This window comes from Phyllostomus discolor, chromosome 1 (genome assembly GCF_004126475.2).
Source record: "Phyllostomus discolor isolate MPI-MPIP mPhyDis1 chromosome 1, mPhyDis1.pri.v3, whole genome shotgun sequence".
NCBI classification, from domain to species: Eukaryota; Metazoa; Chordata; class Mammalia; order Chiroptera; family Phyllostomidae; genus Phyllostomus; species Phyllostomus discolor.
The window spans coordinates 50,562,773-50,583,841 of NC_040903.2; the positions used below are offsets into that span (position 1 = coordinate 50,562,773).

Sequence of the window (21,069 nt, forward strand, 5' to 3'; positions counted from 1 at the left end):
ACCAAGAGCCCTCCTCAACAATAAAAAACAAGTGAATGTAGAAGCATTATTACTAGTTAGAAAAAACCAGCACAGCTGTTGCTGGCTAAGAAAATGATTCCATAGAGCTCCAGTCAGATATATCCTCGTCCTGAAAGCTCAACTTACTCATAAGCAAATTGGGCTTTAAATAGATAACTTTTTAAATGGTTTTTTAAATTAAGATTTATGAGATTTTTTAGGTAATGTCTTAAATGCACTAAGGAAAATGAGCTTGCAGTATTCCCTTGAGGATGGAGAACTTTGGCCAAGGACACTAGAGCAAAGTAAACATTTATCATTTCCAGCATATTCAGATATTTATTTGCAGCTGTATAACACACTGTAATTGACAGCACTCCAGAAAGCCTTTGTTTGCCACCTCATTAGCCTTACATCTGTAATTCTGTGGAGTGTCTGTTTCTTCCAAATGATGCAACCACAGGACTGTCATTTCTGCCATCCTGATAGTACAACAAATCTGCTATAAACTCAACATACCTTCTGAGTTAAAAATGATGAGAACATCCATATTTTCTGATATCTCACTCATGATTCAATACATAAATTCACTTTTAATCTTTCCCATCCCATTTTATTTTAATTTAAGGGGAAACGATGTCTTTGTTAAAGAAAAGCAGTTGTAAAAGAGGGATGTGAGGCTAGTCAATAAGCAGGATGCAGACTCTTAACAGATGGTGAGAAATAACTTCACACAAAAATGAGAACTTCTCCCCTTATGGAATAGTTTGCAAACTCAACACACTCCATAATTCACTACTGGTAGCGCCTAAAAATTTCAGTTTTGCATGAGAACTCTTTCATTATGATCATAACTGGATGAAGCTCTCCAAATATCACTGGTTTAGATTTCTATTTGTCATGGAAAGCCCAGGCACACAGAGGACACTATTCTGCAACATTTTAAATTAATCTCATCTCCTGGCTGGTGTAGCTCAGTGGACTGAGTGTGGTGGGCCTGTGAACAAAAAGGGTTGCTGGTCAGGGCACATGACTGGGCTGTGGGCCAGGTCCCCAGTAGGGGGAGTGCAAGAGGCAACCACACAATGAGTTTCTCTCCCTCTTTTTCTCTTCTCCTTCCCCTCTCTCTAAAAATAAATAAATAAAATCTTTAAGAAAATAAATTAATATCATCTCTCTTTTATCCTTGAAAATACCCATTAAAATGAACTGAAGGAATTTTTTAAATAGTCTGTTCAGATTCTATTGCAGCATTCTTTTTCCCTTAACCTTTTTTATTCTAAGCCCCTCTGTGGCAATGCAGTGAACCTATAAAACCCCTTCTCAGAATAATTAAGCCAAATTAAAATACACAGGATTTAAAGAAAAACAATTAAATGTAAATATAATTATCAAATGTGTAAAAGAAACAATCTTTGATATAGAAACATATGTTTCTTCATTAATTCATTAAACGATGAGCTATAGTAGGTCTAGGAACTTTCATATTTTTGAAGTAGTGATATGTGTAAAAGATATTTCAAAAATTTCTGGACAACAATAAACATGATATAGGATATCTATGGTTACTATTAGTGACCAACTTCTCAGAACTGCTAATACTTTTGTAGACAGTGGCCTTCATTCATAAATGAAAAAAATGATAAATTTCAGTTAAAGGTAAATATAAATATTTTTTTCCATCCAAGTTCCTAATCCTAAGGTCAGAAATCCTTGTGGGGTATACGTAAAAGCAACTAGAAAAGAGTTAAATTGTTTGTACTTCAGTGTTTTATTACGATAGAAATTTTGTATGCAGTTGTAATCATATTTCCCTTTACATAGAGTTATGAAGGTCACATTTCCCATTATTTGTACATTATAAAGTACATAGTTTAAATAAAGTCAATGAAAATCCTACAAGAAACTGATATTGTACTGTGAATCCCCTTATGCATAATACTTCCTAATAGTTGACAGAATTTTTATTAAAACTGTGTACAGTTTGCCCTATTTTGAAATTATCTTCCAGGTAAAAAGATAAGAAGTGTCTTACTTTTAAGAACTGAGAAATTTCAAGAAGGCTAAGCACTTACTGTGCACCATGCCTGGTTTACAATGATGAGTAAAACAATACAATAGTTTGAAAAATGTTCAAAAAATCACAGAGCTAGTTGTTTAATCATAATTTCATTTAAGTGTCACAAAAAAAGTACCATTTTGTAACCTGAGTAACCTTTTAAGGATTTTGGCTAAAATTTTGATGTAAAATATTCTAGAGACGATATTCAAGACTTTGATGCACTTCCTATTCCCGATACTAAATCAGTACAGCCAAGGTACAACCTGTGCGCCACAGGTTCACAGACACAGGATTCACTTAATTGTTCAAGTTCTTTGATTTTCCCTGAAGAGTAAGAAGGTCAATTTCTAGCTTTCAGAGGATTTGGTGGTTGAACATCTAAACATGAATGGAACTGTACGGACTTCTTCCAACAAATAAGCAACCTGAGAAAACTGTCCTTGGATCCCTATTGTCAATTAATTCTAATGCCTTGGATACTTCTGAAATTAAGAAAACTGTTTCTTCCAAACTTCCTTGTCACTCTGAAACAGTAAGCAAATTCTACTAAGCATACAAAGCACTATGCAGATTTACTCTACAATTATCCCAAACAAATAAAATGGTAATTCTAATTTTAGAGAATGCATATTCACTTCAGTAGCCTTGGAACCACTGCAAACATTCTGAAGAAGAGTTCATTGTCTTCCACCTTGCAACCTCATGTATATCTCTTGTGTACTCCATGTACAGTTTTTGTAATGTGTTGATCTGAAAATATATTACATAAAAATTCCCCAAATCCATAGCCCGAAGCAATGATTCCCAACCCTGAGGAATATCAGAACCATTTAAGGAACATATTAGTTTCTTAATGGTGTTGTAACAAATCACCACAAAATTAGTGGCTTAAATCTGAGAAATGTGTTCTCTAATAGTTTGGGAGGCCAGAGGTCTGCACTGAGTCTGACAAGGTTAAACTCAGGTGTTGGCAGAGGTGGTTCCCTCTGCAGGCAGCAGAGGTATGTCTGTTCTTTGCCTCTTCCAGTGTCTGGTAACCCTCAGCACCCCCTGGCTAATACCTCTATCACTCTGAACTCTGCCTCTAGGGTCACATTGCTTTCTCCTTTTCTGTAGTCTGATCTCCTGCAGTCTAACTCTTATTAGGACACCTGCGATTGCATTTAGAGCCCACCTAAGTCATCCACAATAACCTCCTTATCTCAAGATCCTTAGAGGATCCAAGATGGCAGAGGACTACATGGAAGATACACTAACCTCCTCCCAGGAGCAATCTGGAATTACAACTAAATTGTAGAGAAATCATCCAGAATAACCAACTGACCACTAGCTGAGGAGAAGCCTTATAATGAAGGACAGACAGAGGAAACCACTTCACCACAACAAGAGTAGCAGGCAGTGCAGAAATGATATGAGAGGGCTGGCTGGGATCCCACGGGTGGCAGCTAAAACTCCAGAAGAATATTTCAGCTGCTGGGGTGTTACCCTGAGAAGTGTGGGGTCTAAACCCCAGTCTGGGCTCCCCAGCCTACAGTACCAGAGCCAGAAAGGGACCCAGATAATATCTAGCTATGAAAAGCAGCAGTGTTTCTGGCTCCCAGGAAGAGAAGGCTGGAGACACAGAGACCCTCTTAAAAAGCAATACACAAAATTTTGTTTGCAGCCACTTTCCCTGGGCTCCAGCAGAGAGAGGACAGAGTAGACTAGAGAAGCTTGAGGAGAGTATGGGGTTGGTGACTCTGGGGAGAGAACTGAATGAACAGCCACCAGAATCCCTGTGCTGGGTCATTTCACATACTCCAGAAGCCATCTCACTCATACAGAGCACTCCCCTCCAAGTGGCATCTGCCTGAGGGGAAGCAATAGCCCTGCCCACAGGAATTACTCTGCTCTGACCTGTGAAGCTTCAGCCTGGCTGCTGATTACAGCTTGATTATATTAACAGATCAACGAATCCAAGAGCTGCTTCTTTGAAAAGATAAACAAGATTGACAAAACTTTAACCAGGCTCATCAAGAAAAAAGAGAGGGATGCGAATAAATAAAATCAGAAATGAAAGAGGAGAAATAACTGACACCAAATAATACAAAGGATGGTAAGAAAATATTATGAACAAATATATATCAACAAACTGGACAACTTGGATGAAATGGCTAAATTCCTAGAAACATACAATCTTTGAAAACTAACTCAGGAAGAATCAGAGAATCTGAATAGACAGAATACACCTAATGAAATTGAAGTGGTAATCAAAAAACTCCCAAGAAACAAAAGCCCTGGGCCAGATGGCTTCACAGGTAAATTTTACCAAATATTCCAAGAAGAACTAACACCTGTCATTCTCAAACCCTTTCATAAAATTCAAGATGTGGGAAGGCTCCCAAACTTATTTTATGAGGCCAGGATTATCCTAATTCCAAAACCAGTTAAAGACACTACAAAGAAAAAAAAAATTATAGGCCTATATCATTGATGAACACAGATGTTAAAATCTTCAACAAAATATTAGCAATCCAAATACAACAAGGCTTCAAAAAGGTCATATACCATGGTCAAGGGATTTATTCCAGGTATGCAAGGTCAATACAGCATATGCAAATCAATAAATGTGATTCACCACATAAACAAAGGGAAAAACCACATGATCATATCAATAGATGCAGAAAATGTATTTGATAAAATCCAGCACCCATATATGATAAAAACTCTCAGCAAAGTGGAAATAGAAGGAACATACCTAAACACAATAAAGGCTATACATGACAAACCCACGGCCAGCATCATATTCGGTGGGCAAAAACTACAAGCGTTCCCCTTAAGATAGGGAACAAGATAGAGATGTCTGCGTTTACCTCTCTTATTCAACAATCCTAGCCACAGCAATCAGACAAGAAGAAATAAAAGGCATCCAAATTGGAAAGGAAGAAGTAAAACTGTCTTTATTTGCAGATGACATGATACTATACATAGAAAACCCCAAAGATTCTACCAACAAACTACTAGAACTGATAAATGAATTCAGCAAAGTAGCAGGATACAAAATTAATATCCAGCAATCAGTTGCATTTTTATATGCCAATAACAAACTAACAGAAAAGGAAATCAAGAAAACAATTTCATACGTAATTAATTGCTTCAAAAAGAATAAAATACCTAAGAATAAACCTAACCAAGGATGTAGAAGACCTGTTCTTGGAAAATTATAAGACACCAAAGAAAGAAATTGAAGAAGATACAAATAAGTAGAAGCACATACTGTGTTCGTGGATAGGAAGAATTAGCATCATTAAAATGTCCATACTAACCAAAGCAAACTATAGATTCAATGCAATTCCTATCAAGATTCCAATGACAGATTTCACAGAACTAGAACAAATATTTCAAAAATGTATATGGAACAACAAAAGGTCCCACATACCAACAGTAATCAAAACAGCTATAGTAATCAAAACAGCATGATACTGGCATAAAAACATACACATAGATGGAACAGAATAGAGAGCCCAGAATAAATTCACACCTTTATAATCAATTAATATTTGACAGATGAAGCAAGCATATAAAAGGGGTTAAATATAGTTTATTCAACAAATGGTGTTGGGAAAACTGGAGAAATACATGCAGAAAGATGAAACTAGACCACCTTTTGACACCACACACAAGAATAAATTCCAAATGGAATAAAGATTTAAATGTTAAACCAGAAATCATAAAAATTCCAGAAGAAAACATAGGCAGCAAAATCTCAGGCATTGCTCATAGAAATTTTTTATCAGATATATCTCCTCAGAGAAGGAAGCAAAAGGAAAAAAATAAACAAATGGGACTATATCAAACTAAAATGGTTTTTTTGTACAGCAAAGGAAATCATCAACAAAATAAAAAAGCAACCCACCAAATGAGAGAACATATTCACCAATATCTAATAAGGGCTTAGTATCCAACATTTATAAAAAACTTATAAAATTCAACACCAAAAACAAATGGACAAAGGACCTGAATAGACAGTTCTCTAAAAAGGATATACAGATGGCCACTAGACATAGGAAAAGATGATCAATGTCACTAATCTAATTGTCAGAGAAATGCAAACTAAAACCACAGTGAGATATCATCTCTCACCTGTCATAATGACTATCATCAATAAGTCAACAAACAACAAGTGCTAACAAGGGTGTGGATAAAGGGGAACCCTTTTGCACTTTTGGTGGGAATGCAGACTGGTGCAGCCACTGTGGAAAACAGAGTGGAAATACCTCAACAAAATTAAAAATGGATCTGCCTTTTGACCCAGCAATCCCACTTCTAGGAATATATCTGAAGGAACCCATAACCCCAATGGAAAGAACATAAGCACCCCAGTGTTCACCGCAGCATTATTTACAATCACCAAGATAAGAAAGCAGTCCAAGTGTCCATCAGTAGATGAGTGGATAAAACAACTATGGGACATTTACACAATGGAATTCTACTGGTCCATAAAAAAGAAGAAAATTTTAGCCTTTGCCACAGCATGGGTGGACCTGGAGAACATTATGCTAAGTGAAATAAGCCTGTTAGAGAGACGCAAATACCATATGATTTCACTCATATGTGGAATCTAATGAACAAACTGAACTAACAAGCAAAACACAGACAGACTCAGAGATGGAAAGCAGATGACAGTTTGTGGCAGGAGGAGTGGTTAGGGAGCGGAGGGATTGAGCACAAAGGAAAAAGAATTAATGGACAAGAACAACAGTGTGGTGATTGCTGGGGTGCGGGGGGTGTAAGGGGCTAAATGGTAATGGGAAAGAATACAACAAAGATTTTTTCTAAAAAAGAATATAAATTAAAGAAACATAAAGACAGGTAGAGGTTAAAAAAATCCTTAATTTAATCACATTTACAAAGCCCTCCTACCCATATGACATAACGTTCAGTTTCCAGGAATTAAGCCCTAGATACCTTCAGGGATCATTACTCAACCCACCACACAGGGCTTTCCAAACTGCGCTGATCCCTGGAGATACCTCACCCAGCCCCATGCCTTTCCTGGGGAAAGAGCCACCACCAGAAATCTGATGGGCACTGCTCTAAGGGCCTTCAGGGGCAACAAACAACTGAGAATCACGTCTAAGATCTAAGTGCCACTGTCACATTTGAGTCATTAGTATATAACCCTGAAATCTTAATCTCTAAGCAATGACTGATTAAATCATTTCACATTTATTTGAAATGAAAGATATTTTCACTGTCAGCCTGTTCTCAATTTCAGTGTCTTTGGTTATATTTTGCTTGTTTGTTTGTTTTGTTGATTAGGTTCCTATTAAAGGTGAGATCATATGGTATTTGACAGTGACCAGAGGGGAGAGGGGAGGGAATTTCAGGGGGAAAGGGGAAGGGTTTGCAGGAACAAGTATGGAAGACACATGGACAAAAACTAGGGGGGGGGGGTGGAAATGGGGCAGGGAGGTGGGGACGGCTGGGGGGGGTGAGCTGGAATGGGTGTAAAAGACAGAAAACTGTACTTGAACAACAATTAAAATAAAATTAAATGTAAAAAAGTATTTTCATAAAATATGAAATGATTGAGTGAAGAATGTGTGACAAGTATTGAGGCCTCTGGTGAGGGCTTTTCCCCAGGCTGTCTATCTTGATAAGAGGTCTGGAGCACAGGACCCCCAAAAAGGTGAATCACAGACATAATTTAAATGTGCTGGCGGACAGACCTTTCAGACTGTTAGTCATGCTTCAGCCGGAAGATTAGTTTTAGCTCTCTATCTCTGGTACTTAAAACACACTGAAACAAAAAGAAATGTGTGCAATACCAAGCTGAAATAAATATATCTTTTCCCATTAAAAAGTAATATGACTGCTAATAACAGATAATCAAAGTCAAATTTATCCCTAGTAAGTTAATGCTAAGGATTATTTAACTAAGCACACTCTAATTCCAGCATTGCACATGTATATTCTCTAAAAGCAACAAAATAAAATGAAAATCCGTCAGTCGTTCTACAGCACCAGATATACTCAAGATCTTTCTGTTTTTCTACAAGGTTAGCCTCCTTTGCCCCTTCTCGGATCACCTCCTCACGGTTCTCCAGCTCGTGTAGCCTCTGTGTTACACTCCAGCTCTCCGCACTTCGTCAGAGACACTTTGCTCCAGCCATCCCTAAGATGCACTATCTGTCACTGGCTTTCCATTTCAATTGTTGCTGAGACTGAGCTGGACACAGACTTTAATCCCTGCCAGGACCAGACGTCCAGCCAAGAAGCAAGCAAAGCTTCTTTCAGGGGATTTTACAGATCTAATCTCTCCAGTGGCTTCTCAGCATTCCTGGGGTGAGTTCAAACTTACTAAAAGACACAGGAGGCCCTCCCTGCTGGGGTTCAGTCCTGGATCTCAAACCATCTTTCACACTCCCTGTCAGCGGCACCCTAGGCCTCAGTCTAGGCCTCCCCAAAGCATGGCAGGATAACTTGTAATTCTGCACACATGTCACCTGAAATGTCCTTCTTCACCTGCCAACAATTTATTCATTACTCCAAACTCAGTTTGGAGTCAGCAGCTTAGGTTTCTCTGAAACAGTCCCCTAACTCTATCTAGCAAATCCCTCCTCCTTTGTGTTCGTGCTGTTCTTTACATGTATTGCTCTTGGGACACTCACCTCCCTCTGTATACATTTTGCCCACAGTGCTGTATTTTTTCATTAAAATGTGAGCTTCCATATCATATTATAATTATTTCTGGGGCCTGAGAGCCCCCAGCTCCTAGCACAATACTGGCACAGAGGACATTGCCATGGGCTGAATGCAGAAGTTTGCCTTTCCCTTCTCCCTGCTTTCAAACCCACTTCGGAGAAGACTTGCTGTGATTCATTTATACCTAGATCTAAGTATCAGCTGTACACAGTGGCAGCTGCCCTCTAAATTTACATTTCTAAATGTAAAGTAAAAGTGGTTTTCTTCATTAAACCAGCTCTAGAAATTAGCAAGCATTCATGATGTGTCTGAGGACTAGAAGCCCTCACATCTTAAAGGTATAGTAGGCCTGGCGTACACTCCGTGACTTGCAATCTTCAGAGTGCTGGGGTGAGAATGGATTCTTTCCTTCCGACCTGGTGATTGAATCCTCGCTATAATATCCAAAATGATAGTCAAGGCCTCACCTGAGCACATCTAGCAACCTCCCAAAGAAGCCTGTTTCAGTTTTTGCAAGTGTCTTTAAAAAATATCTTATACTTTGACACTTTTGAGTCCACTGGTCAATATTATATGAAACTGCAAAGTAATAAAGGAAGAAAATCCAGAACTGCAAAGTTAAAAAAAAAAAAAAACCCAAGGAGTACAAATCATTTTAGGGCACAGTTTTGCTTTTTAATGTGCGACTCAAGAGCCCTAGTCAACCTAGGCACAGCTAGGAAAGTCAAGATTACAACAGGAAGCCATTTGTGCACAAATTGCTATGGCAGGAAACTGATTATTTCAGCAAAGAGACAGGATGCTTCTTGTTTCTACTGTTGTTTAATTCCGTGCCTCCTGCTCTGAGATACAAGATTGTAAAGTTGCCTCATGAAAGCACACTGCAGTACACGCACTGCCTGATGTTGCAAGGAAGCTGAAATCATTCAGTGAAGGTGAGGGAGTGAAAGGCAGTCTCGTAATATTATGTAAAACAATACTGTGAGCTACAGAATACAAAGTTCTATATAATGTGCTGATCATAAAAGGAACACTATCAAAATAAGTAGTTGGCATGCTTTGAAAAAGTGCTTCTTTGGAGTAATCTTTTCTATGAAACCCAAAGAATCCAAATTGGGTTGCCTGAAATCTGTTGCTATTTATTACTCAACATTCCACCCTGTGGTAGGCAGAATTACAACTCCACAAAGATGTCCACAGTCTAATTTCCTGGAACTGTGACTAAATTGCCTTACAAGGCAAATGGAACTTTGCAATGTGATTAAGGTTAAAGACCTTGAGATGGAAGATTATCCTGGATTATCCAAGTGTCCAACCTAATCACATGGTTCCTTAACATTGGAGGTCCTGTCCCAGCTGAGTTCATAGTCAGAGGCAGATGTGACTACAGAAGAATGGTAGAAGAGATGCATCTTGCTGGCTTTGAAGATCCAGGAAGGGGCCCTGGAGACAAGGAATGTGGGTGGGAAATGTGGGTGGAAAAGGCAAGGGAACAGCTTTTCTTCCAGAGCATTAAGGGAAGAATGTATCCATGCTGATATCTTATAGCCCACTTTAGCCCAGTGAGAGACATGCTGCATCAGTGATTGCATCATGGTGAGATAATAAATCCATACTGCTTTGAGCTAAAATAATACCAAATGTGTGGCAATTTGTTACAGTAGCAACAGAAAACTAATATACTCTCACATCCTTTTAGAGGGTTTACTCAAACATGAAAAATGATATAAACTAAAACCAACTGTCACAACTTCAAAAGTGACTTTTAACAGATACCCTGACATTTGCACATGGCTTATACCTAAAATGTTTTTCTGAGGCGCAAACAAAGAAGGTTCTGAAATAGGAGATCTCTCAAAAAGGCAATGAGAGATGCAATAAGCATTTAAAAAGATAACTGACAGATTATCAACTTCATCCCATAGTCCAGTAGACCATATCATTCATTTTACTTAAAGTTCTTTTGTAATTGAGTGGAGAACCCTTTATCCCTATGACTTCTCTCTTACCTTTCTCTCCCCTTCTTCCTCCCAACCTGATTTTGAAATTTGGTTAGATGAAGTTTTATAACAAATATTTATTGGCATGCATGTTTTCTAGAAGTTATTGCAGTGATAAAAACTAGTAAAATTCAATTTGCTAACTGAAACTGCAGTTGTTGAACAATGTAGCATTGATTCACATTTCAGGTTTTATTTATATCTTACTGGTTAAGAAAAAAAGAGTAGGGTTGGAAATCTTACTCACCACTTTGCAGCAAAGGGGCCAAAACCACCACATCAAACCAATACCCAAGAGTAGCAATAACACCAAAATAACGATGACGGCTGCAATCCCACTAGACTGGAGCAGGAAGAAAACAAAAATAAGGCAGTTAGCAAAGCTAAGGGTCAAATCCCTGTGGAGAGAAAAGGGGCTATATACTAAACCTGATAAAGTCAGAGAAAGCCTGTGTGGTGGCCTTACAAACTCAAGAAAATGAAAAATACCACATAGGATGGTCTCAACATAAAACTTCCTAACTAAAAGTGAATCACTAAAAGTGGGTAGTCATGTCCTAGGCCAGTATCTTCCTTGGCAAAGGCCAATATTCACCTGAAGAGAGCCTGTCCATTGTCTTTTTGCATCTAAGATGACACACCTTTAAAATGTCAGCATGATCTCCTTTTCCAGACCCCTCAGGACATACCCACCAGAACTGTCATTTTGTTCCTTGTTCCCTGCATCCATCTCTGTGCTATAAATGTTAATTATGAACTATTGTATGTCTCTCTGTTTTATGTTCCATCCAATCCTAAAGATCCCCCCTGCTTTGCTTTCTCCCACCCCTTTAATCTACTAACAATGGATTTCACATAACTTTATTTAGGTCTCCTCCTCTGATTCCGATGGTTAAGTAAGCTGCAAAACTGCCCTTCTCTGGAGCATTTTCTCAACCCACGGAGATTTTGCTTCCCAGCAATGTCACCAGTTTGACTCAAATGAGCTAGAAAATTGTCAACAGGTACATTGACAACCAATACTTATTTTTTAGGAAACACCAGAAAATACTACAAGAAGCCTAATAATGTCAAACCACATTTCTATCATATTCCTTTAAATTCTTTAAGTTGTATAAATTCCTTTATATTCTATTTTATACGTGTTATTATAGAGCAAACAATAATAAATATAAAATCTTTCAAGATGCTAGAGATTGCTTTAAATTATGCCTTGTAGAATGTAGAAAGGGATGCAGAAGACATCACTCTCTGGGGTTACAGGAATAGTCCCTGTGGTCCCTATCTTTTGTCTCCAGGAAAGGATCATGTTGGTTGCAACCATGATTACCTCTAGGCAGAATTTTCCCAGACTATTTGGGGAACAGGACACTATTTGCTTTACATATTTAATGATAGAGCAGGTGAAGATCACAAATCACCAAGGAGGTGACAAATGAACAACAGTGGTTCTTGTGGGCAAATGGCAAACATGCACCAATGCAAGAATGCAATCTCATGTATCCATGTACCAAAACCCTCTCATGGCTGCTCAAGCACTATCTTTCCAAAGCCATGGTGGTATTTTTTCCCTTCTTATTGAATTTATTGGGGTGACACTGGTTAACAAAATTACACAGATTTCAGGTGCACAATTATACAACATAATATCTACACACTGTATTGTGTGTTCACCACCCCAAGTAAAGTCTCTGTCTATCCTTTGTCCATTACCATTTATCTCTCCTGTGCCCTCCACCTCTCCCCACCCCCCGCACTGCCCAGCAGTCAGTGCACTGTTGTCCATGCCCATCAGTTCTTTCTCTTTTTTGTTTCTTTTTTGCTCTATCCCCCTCCCACCCCCCTCCCAGGTCTTCCAGCCCAAAGGCCCTGCTCTGAGCTTGACCTCCAATCTCCTTCATCTAGCAACCACCTGCTTCATCCCACAAAGCTTAGCTGAAGCCACATCCCCAGGAAGCCTTCTTTGCACCCTCTGGCTAGCAATGCTCCTCCTTACTATACAATGCACAGTTCTCTATACTTTAATCTTTAGCACTTATCACAATTTATTTGTATGTTTATTTATTTATGGATAACTATGATTATTGTTTAATTTCTCTTTTCTGACACTATTCATTATGAGCTCTAGGAAGGCAGGGACTAGGTCCAACCCACATACCAATGTGTACTCCATGCTCGGCTATTTACTAAGAGAATGAACTCCAAAGAAATAAGACTGCAAAAGCCAAATCACAAAGAAGAATGATTACTAAACTTTTAATGTAGAGCTAAAGTTTCCAAGGGAGCAGGTGTCTCCTAATCTACTCCATGGGATCCCCAGTAATAATGTTTTGTTTTGTTTTTTAAGGGAAAGAATTCAGGGAAGAAACAAGAAGTAGAAGCCCGGAGGTCAGGGCGAGAGCCACATTTATCCAAAGAGCTGAGAGACAGAGGGGTTGGGGGAGGGGGCAGGGCAGAGAACCTACCAGTATATATCTTAGAATGCCATTGTATTAAAAGTATTAGAAAGTGGAGGCCCTGGGAACTTAAGTAATTTGATAAAATTAGACCCCTATACTAATCCACAAAATAAGAAAGCAGGTTGTTCCCAAAGCAACAAACTCTGTGGAAAAGCCACAACTACTATATCTCTCTTAGAAAATCACTTTGCACATTAACATATTTATAAAACTCTGAATTTTTTGGAGAAAAGAAGTTCAACTTAATATCAGCACAGAACCGTTCTTTTTTAACATTTTCAATATCCTACAGAACCAATTTCCCTAGAATCCACTTTGTAAAATATTAGCATTGATTAAAGCTAAAAGACTTTCTGATGTTTAAGCAAGAATGGTAGTAGCTTTTAATTAGAATATTTTATAATGGAATTTGAAGTATAATACATAATGACCTATGCCCCAAAAGAGAGAACAATCATTATGTAAACAGTTATTTGCAAATAACTGAAAAAAGAATAAATGGTAGTTTTCAAAAGGATTAGCAAGGAAGTGCTGAAAAATATACTTGGCTTAGTCAATCTGAAAAATCTTGAAATGTGTCATTTCCGTATCATCTGTTAGTATCACAATAAAAGACAAAGAAAAAGATTACCAGATAGTTGCTTGGAAACTATCCCAAAACAAATTGTTTCAAAGATATTTATTATTAGCAGACTTTCAGTTTTAATAAATCCATTTAGCTTTTCAAACAGTTCTCGGGGGACTGAGTGAAACAGGTGACAGGGTTAAGAAGTACAAACTGGCAGTTACAAACCAGTCACAGGGATGTAAAGTAGAACACAGGGAATATAGTCAATAATATTGCAGCAACTATGTGTGGGGCCAGGTGGGTACCTGAAACGTCAGGGGGATCACTGTGTAAAGTATATGATTGTCTAAACACTAAGCTGTACATCTGAAACTAATACAAAATAACATTAAATATAAACTGTAATTGAAAAATAAAACTTTCAAAAAATAAATAATTCTCAGAACAGCATAGACCATAAAACATTAATTAACTTCAGAAATTTTCAGGGAAAGGTTAAGCATCAAGTGTACTTGAACAATTATACTATCATTTGTTTTCTAATTTTGTATCTGGATGGAAAAGGGGATAACCATGGAAGCTACTTAGGTAGCAGATGTCATGTTGCAAATTAACCAAAACAGACACCACAAAAGTATCACTTAGAATCCTTAATCATTTCATTAAATTTATCTTTCAGAAGACAACAGGTAATTCCAGTCAAGATGGAAGCATAGGTAGATATGCTTCACCTCCCCCCACCACCAAAAGAAGGACAACAACAAATTTAAAAACAAAAATAAGCAGAACTTCCAAAAAATCGAACTATATAGAAGTCCAACAACCAAGGAATTAAGCAAGAAACATTCATCCAGACTGGTAGGAGGGGCAGAGACGGGCAGCCAGGGTGGACAGGACATAAGGCAAGGTGTCAACTGGCAGAAGGGCAGTGCCATATTTGAGTGTGGATAAACAGGGAGGAACAACGAAGGAGCAAGGCAGACCATGGAACCCAGGGTTCCAAAGCAGGCAAAATAAAGCCTCAGAACCTCTGGCTATAAATACTTGTGACAGTTGTGGTGGCAGGAGAAACTGCTAGCTTCTTGAAAGTGGGGCAAGAGGTGAGCAAGCAGCATTGTTCTCTCTCTGACTCCTCCCCAACATACAGCACCACAACGAAGCTACATGGGTTGCCCTGCTCCCGCAAATGTGTAAGGCTCCTCCCCTTACAACAGAAAAAATGCACCAAGACAAAGAAGTATGGCCCAAATGAAAGAACAGATCAAAACTCAGAAAAAGAACTAAGTGACAAGGAGATAACGAACCTATCAAAAGCAGAGTTCAAAACACTAGTAATCAGGATGCTCACAGAATTGACTGAATACAGATGCAAAATAAAGGAAGAAGTGAAGGCTATAAAAAGTGAAATAAAGAAAAATATACATATAGGGAACCAAGAGTGAAGGGAAGGAAATTTGGACTCAAATCAACAATTTGGACAGAAGGAAGAAATAAACATTCTATTAGAACAGAATAAAGAAACAAGAATTCAAAAAAATGAGGACAGGCTTAGGAACCTCTCAGACAACTTTCAACATTCCAACATAAAAATCATAGGGGTGCCAGAGGAAAAAAGAAGAGCAAGAAATTGAAAACTTATTTGAAAAAATAATGAAAGAAAACTCCCCTGATCCAGTGAAGGAAATAGACATACAAGTGCAGAAAGCACAGAGTCCCAGTGAAGTTGGACCCAAGGAAGCACACACCAAGACACATCATAATTACATTACCCAAGATTAAAGATAAGGAGAGAATCTTAAAAATCAGCAAGAGAAAAGGAGACAGTTACCTACAAAAGTGTTCCCATAACACTATCAGCTGATTCCTCAAAAGAAATGTTACTGGCAAGAAGCGGCTGGAAAGATGGATTCAAAGTCATGAAAAACAAGGTCCTACATCCAAGATGATTCTATCCAGCAAAGCTTTTATTTAGAATGGAAAGGCAGATAAAGTGCTTCCCAAACAAGGTCAAGTTAAAGGAGTTCATCATCATGAAGCCCCTATTATATGAAACCTTAAAGGGGCTCATCTAAGAAAAAGAAGATCAAAACTATGAACAGTAAAATGACAAGAAACTCACAATTATCAACTGAACCTTAAAAAACCCCCTAAAAAACAAAAACAAACTAAGCAAACAGCTAGAACAGGAACAGAATCACAGAAATGGAGATCACATGGAGGGTTATCAGAGGGATGGGAGAGGGGGGAGAATGGGGAAAAAGGTACAGGGAATAAGCATAATTGATAGGTGCAAAATAGACAGGGGGAGGCTAAGAATAGTATAGGAAATTGAGAAGCCAAAGAACTTATATGTCATACCATGGACAAGAACTAAGGGGGTGGGGGGAATGCTAGAGGAAGGGGGGCAGAGCAGAATGGATTAAAGGGGAGAAAAAAAATGGGACAACTGTAAAAGAATAATAAATAAATATACTTAAAAATAAATAAAATATCTGCTCAAGAATAAAAAATTACACTTAAAATAAGTACTTCTTTAAAAAAAGAAGACAACAAAAATACCTACAAAAACTTCACATACCCAGACTATTTTCACATAGCTCTACCATCTACTGTTAATCCATTCTTAAGGTACTCAAAGATGCTATTACATAACATTTCCCATAAAAATCAATTTAAAATAATAAATAAAAGGGCATGTACACATCTAGCAACTTCTTAGTGTAAAGTTAGAGAGAATGAAAATGTCAGCTCAAAATTTGGTTACTAATATATCTTAAACATCTAAATAAGTGTTTTGCATATAGAAAGATGTGTGTATGTGTGTGTGTGTGTGTGAGAGAGAGAGAGGATAGAGAGAAAGAAAGAGAGAGAATAAGTACTTTAATAAATGCTTTATAGAAATTTTTCCAGGCAAATACCTACATTCTCTTAAAACCAACAAAAACAATTCAAACATGCGTCAGCCTACTTACAAGGACACTCAAAGTACATCTTTCTACACAGAATTCTAAACATTCATGAAAAAAAATCATGTAACTCTCTACAGGTTTGATCATATTCAACTCTAAAATCTAGGCAAACAGGAATATTAGCAGGAAAGGAATGTTAAAGAAATAACATACAAACTGTGATATCCTATGGAAGAAATGTCAAATCCAAGATCCCACTTTCAAATGTAAGGGCTTAGATAAGATACATCCAGTCTGTGACTGTTCGTGTGTGGAGTGAGCACAGCATCCCCCAGCAGACCCCTCCTGTATGGGAATCTAGCTGTGGCACTCATGGAAACTGCTCACCATTTGGCTGTGCTTTGCAACTTTCAAAAGTCTTCTATGAACATTTGGCTTCCTTTCTTAGAATCCAAATCCTGTGTACAGAAATAAGGATATGCAACTAGGAGATATGAATCTGCTAAAAGTCTACTGATTAGTTTTTTTCTATGAATGTTTCATGAATAGGAAATTCAGAAAATCATATTGAGTGTATATAAATAACTCAGTAATATAAAATAGATGGGCTGGGCATGATAGGTAAAATTCTTGATGCCCCCCCCCCATAAAAGTCCCTATTAAGAACATTGACAAAACACTATGCATGTCCAGATGCAACATACATTTATTATGACAATATTATCTCAGCTGATTCCAAAGATATGCCTATGATAAAATTAAGACAAATATATAAAGACCTACAGACCTAATCTTTATCATATTTAAGCTAAGCATGATGGAACACAGGTCAGAAAAAACAGAGAATTTCATGCATCCTGTACTTGCTGTAAAAGTATGAAACCCAGCCCTAGATAACAGGACCCAGACTTAGCTCAGTTAATTGTATACAAATTCAGACTCTCCCAGTTCCTTTGTTTTGATTTCCTGAGCCATTATCAGAGCATGAAAGACTTTGGTCATGAAAGGAAAACAATTTCATTGTTCACATAACTTTATAAACAAATTATGGAAAGGTCAAACCCATAGACTGCAATCCCATGAGCAGATACTATGCTGTGAACCACAGACTTAAGTGTCAGATGAAACTAGATATGATTACACATAGATCTGTATCACAGGCAGAAACCAAATGGTTCTCACTTCTGGTTGGGCTCATCTCTGTTTAAACACCAGGCAGCTGAACAGGTACCAAAGGCATAATGTACAAGTCTTCCTGAAGCTCACAGTTTAGTTAGAGAGATAAACCTTGAACAAATAATTACAAATGTGAGTAGAATGGAAGGAAACTACAATAGAAACATGTCAAACTAGGAACTAACCTGGTCTAGGGTTCTGAGAGAACTTTGTGGAGGAAGTATAAGCAAGCCCAGGGAGGGGGTGGGGGGCAGAATTAGTGTCTTCTAGCAAAAACAAGAAAAAGACAACTTCAGCTAGAACACAGAGTTTGAGGATATTTGATAGCACCCGAAGAAGCTGAAGAAAAGACATAAACAGAAATTTCTAAAAAAGCAGTAACTCTCTTTATTACAGGAGGAATTGGTCATTTGTTGATCAGTTCTTCCTAACAACAGTGTTGAACATGAAGCATTATAAGATGTCCAAGGAGGCCAGAGTGTAAGAAGGAACAGAGGGGTCCAGTCAGCGACCTAGTACCTTGATGCAGGTCAATGCTGTGAAGCCAAAATACTTTTAAGAGTTAACTGGGACCATATCAGAACATTGAACTTGATGTTAAGGTAGAAGAAATATATTTTCTAATCATCTTGGACACATTAAGTTTTTTAACTTCCTCTGCATCTGATTTCCTTTACTTCATTGAAAGCAAGTTATTAATGTACAGTCAAAAACGTAGCCAAATATAACTAAAATCCTAGCTAAAAGAATCATAGAAGTACCAAAAAAAAAAAAAAAAAACCAGAGTCACTACTGTACTTGCAAAATAACTATGGAAAAGAAGAATCACAAGCCTGGCTGGCATAGCTCAGTGGATTGAGCGCGGGCTGGGAACCAAAGTGTCCCAGGTTCGATTCCCAGCCAGGGTACATTCCTGGGTTGCAGGCCATAATCCCCAGCAACCGCACATTGATGTCTGTCTGTCTGTCTGTCTGTCTCTCTCTCTCTCCCCCTCCCTCCCTTCCCTCTCTAAAAATAAATAAATAAAATCTTTAAAAAAAAAAAAAAGAAAAGAAAAGAAGAATCACTCAAAATTTCAAAACTGCGCATGAATCATGTTTTTATCTAGAAAATAATCACAGCAATCATGTTAAAATAAAACAGACACAGAAAAAGGGGAATAGGTCCCTACAATTTTGTTTCCATGAATTCAGAGTTAGGAAAAAATAATCATGGAATTAGCAGCAACTTCATTTACTGGATTCTTCTGGAATATTCCATATTAAGAATTGGCAAACTACGGTCCAAAGGCTAAATCAACTTATCTATTTCATAAGACCTCTGACAAGCTAAGAAAAAAAAATATTTTTACATTATTACATAACTGAAAAAAATCAAAAGAAGACTATGTTTCATGAAATTCAAATTTCAGTGTACATGTTTGTGTTGAACACAGCCATGCCCATTTGTTTACAGAAATCTATAGCTGCTCTTGCACAACATGGCAGAATAGTTGTGACAAAAACAGTACAGCCTCCAAGACCTGAAATGCTTACACTCTCACTTTTCACACACACACACACACACACACACATGTCGACCTGTTTTATAAAAATCAATTTAGGACTTAGTTACAAATGGCAGATTGTGCAACTGTTCAGGCTGGGAGCAAGGCAGATTTGGGTTCAACTGTCAATTCTACTGTTTACTCACTTGGGAAACTGAACAAGTAACTGAAGAGGCTTCAGAGCCTCTAGCTTCAAAATCCCCCCTCTCTGGGGCACAGCCAGGGCTCAAATCAGCCCATGTTCTCATCAAGCCATGTACCCCTGCTGAGGGCTGGGCCCACCTAACAGAAAAGGTACCTTCTAACATCTTTGCATAAATGTGCACTAACAGTTGAAGGTGGCTCTCTGTTCCCCAGTTTTCTAATCTGTAAATTAAGCAATGGCAATAGCCTCCTCTTGAGTTTTGAGTATTATATGAAGTCATAAAGGGATTAACACATACATAGTGCTTAGCACAGTGCTTGGTGCTTAGCACTGCACTTAATCATGCTCAGAAAACATTCTTAGGGAAAGGAGGGGGAAAGAGAGGAAGAGAAACATCAGTTGCCTCTCGAGTGCCCCCAGCATGGGGGACCGGTCCCACTACCCAGACATGTGCCCTGACTGGGAATCCACAGGTCTGTGTTGAATCCACTGAGCCACAGCAGCCAGGGATGTTCTTGGTATTATTATTACAGGTGATTCAGAAGAGTGGTTACAAGGAGGGAAAGAAGACATCTTTTGCTGTGGTTTTTTTAAACAGACATTCAGATCTTCTGAGACGGAAGAGAAATGACTGCCTAAATACCTCCTCAGGCTCTAACCTTAAATCTCTTCAACCTAAACCTTGATTTTTCCACTTTCAAACCAGATATACGACCACTTTCATTTATTCATTTAACAAATAACTTTGGAGCATGAACCCTGTGCAAGGACCAGGCACTGGGAGGGGGGCAAGCCCTGTATCAGCCTCTCTAGACTACTGAGAAAGGCCCAGAGTAAACAGGAAATGACAGCTCAGTGACATAAGTGCCTTCACAGAACTGAGCCGGGATGTTCTTGCAGCACCCAGACAGGCCTCTTCATTTGTGGGATTGCTGCAATTAATCAATTGCTAAACTAATGGTGTTTTTAAATGCCTGTGAAATCCCAAAGCATCACGGTATAATAAGTAATATTACTAAGTATATCTCACCTAACTAGCACATCTGAATGTGCAGAAATACTGGATATTTTAAATACAATGCCCGGGTATTTTTCATAATTTTACCCACTGTCATCTTCTATTCTGAATAGAGATTTAATGCATATGTCAGCAGGTACATCTGATCAGCCCCAGTCTTTTTATATCTATAAAATAGTGCTATTACTATCACACACAGAGGAATGTGAGTTTGAATATAAAATAATAGTTACAGTTAATGAGAAAAAGGACTATCCTGTGATTATCTTCAATATAAAGTAGATTATAATATTTATTATCCTATAATAATCAGTGTAATAATAAACTTTACACAAAAGTCTACAAAACATCAGCCTGGACTGAAGCATCAAAGTCACTGTGACCTCTGACCTTTTCTCCTTCCACTCTCAGAGGCATCTTACACTGCCTTATTTTCATGTTGGAATTCCGTGCTCCTTTGGCTTCTTCATGGGGTAAGCATCCTGACTATTCCATTTCT

The 21,069-nt window shown here is 38.1% G+C and overlaps 1 protein-coding gene across 2 annotated transcripts in view; it reads right to left on the reverse strand.

Moving 5' to 3' along the window:
• The window catches only part of ANTXR2 (ANTXR cell adhesion molecule 2), a 154,658-nt gene that overhangs the window by 74,958 nt on the left and 58,631 nt on the right, over positions 1-21,069 (reverse strand). For both annotated transcript variants that reach the window (XM_028505607.2, XM_028505608.2), the window contains exon 12: positions 10,997-11,092. In XM_028505607.2, the coding sequence (XP_028361408.1) occupies positions 10,997-11,092 (96 nt within the window). The remainder of the gene's footprint in view (positions 1-10,996; positions 11,093-21,069) is intronic.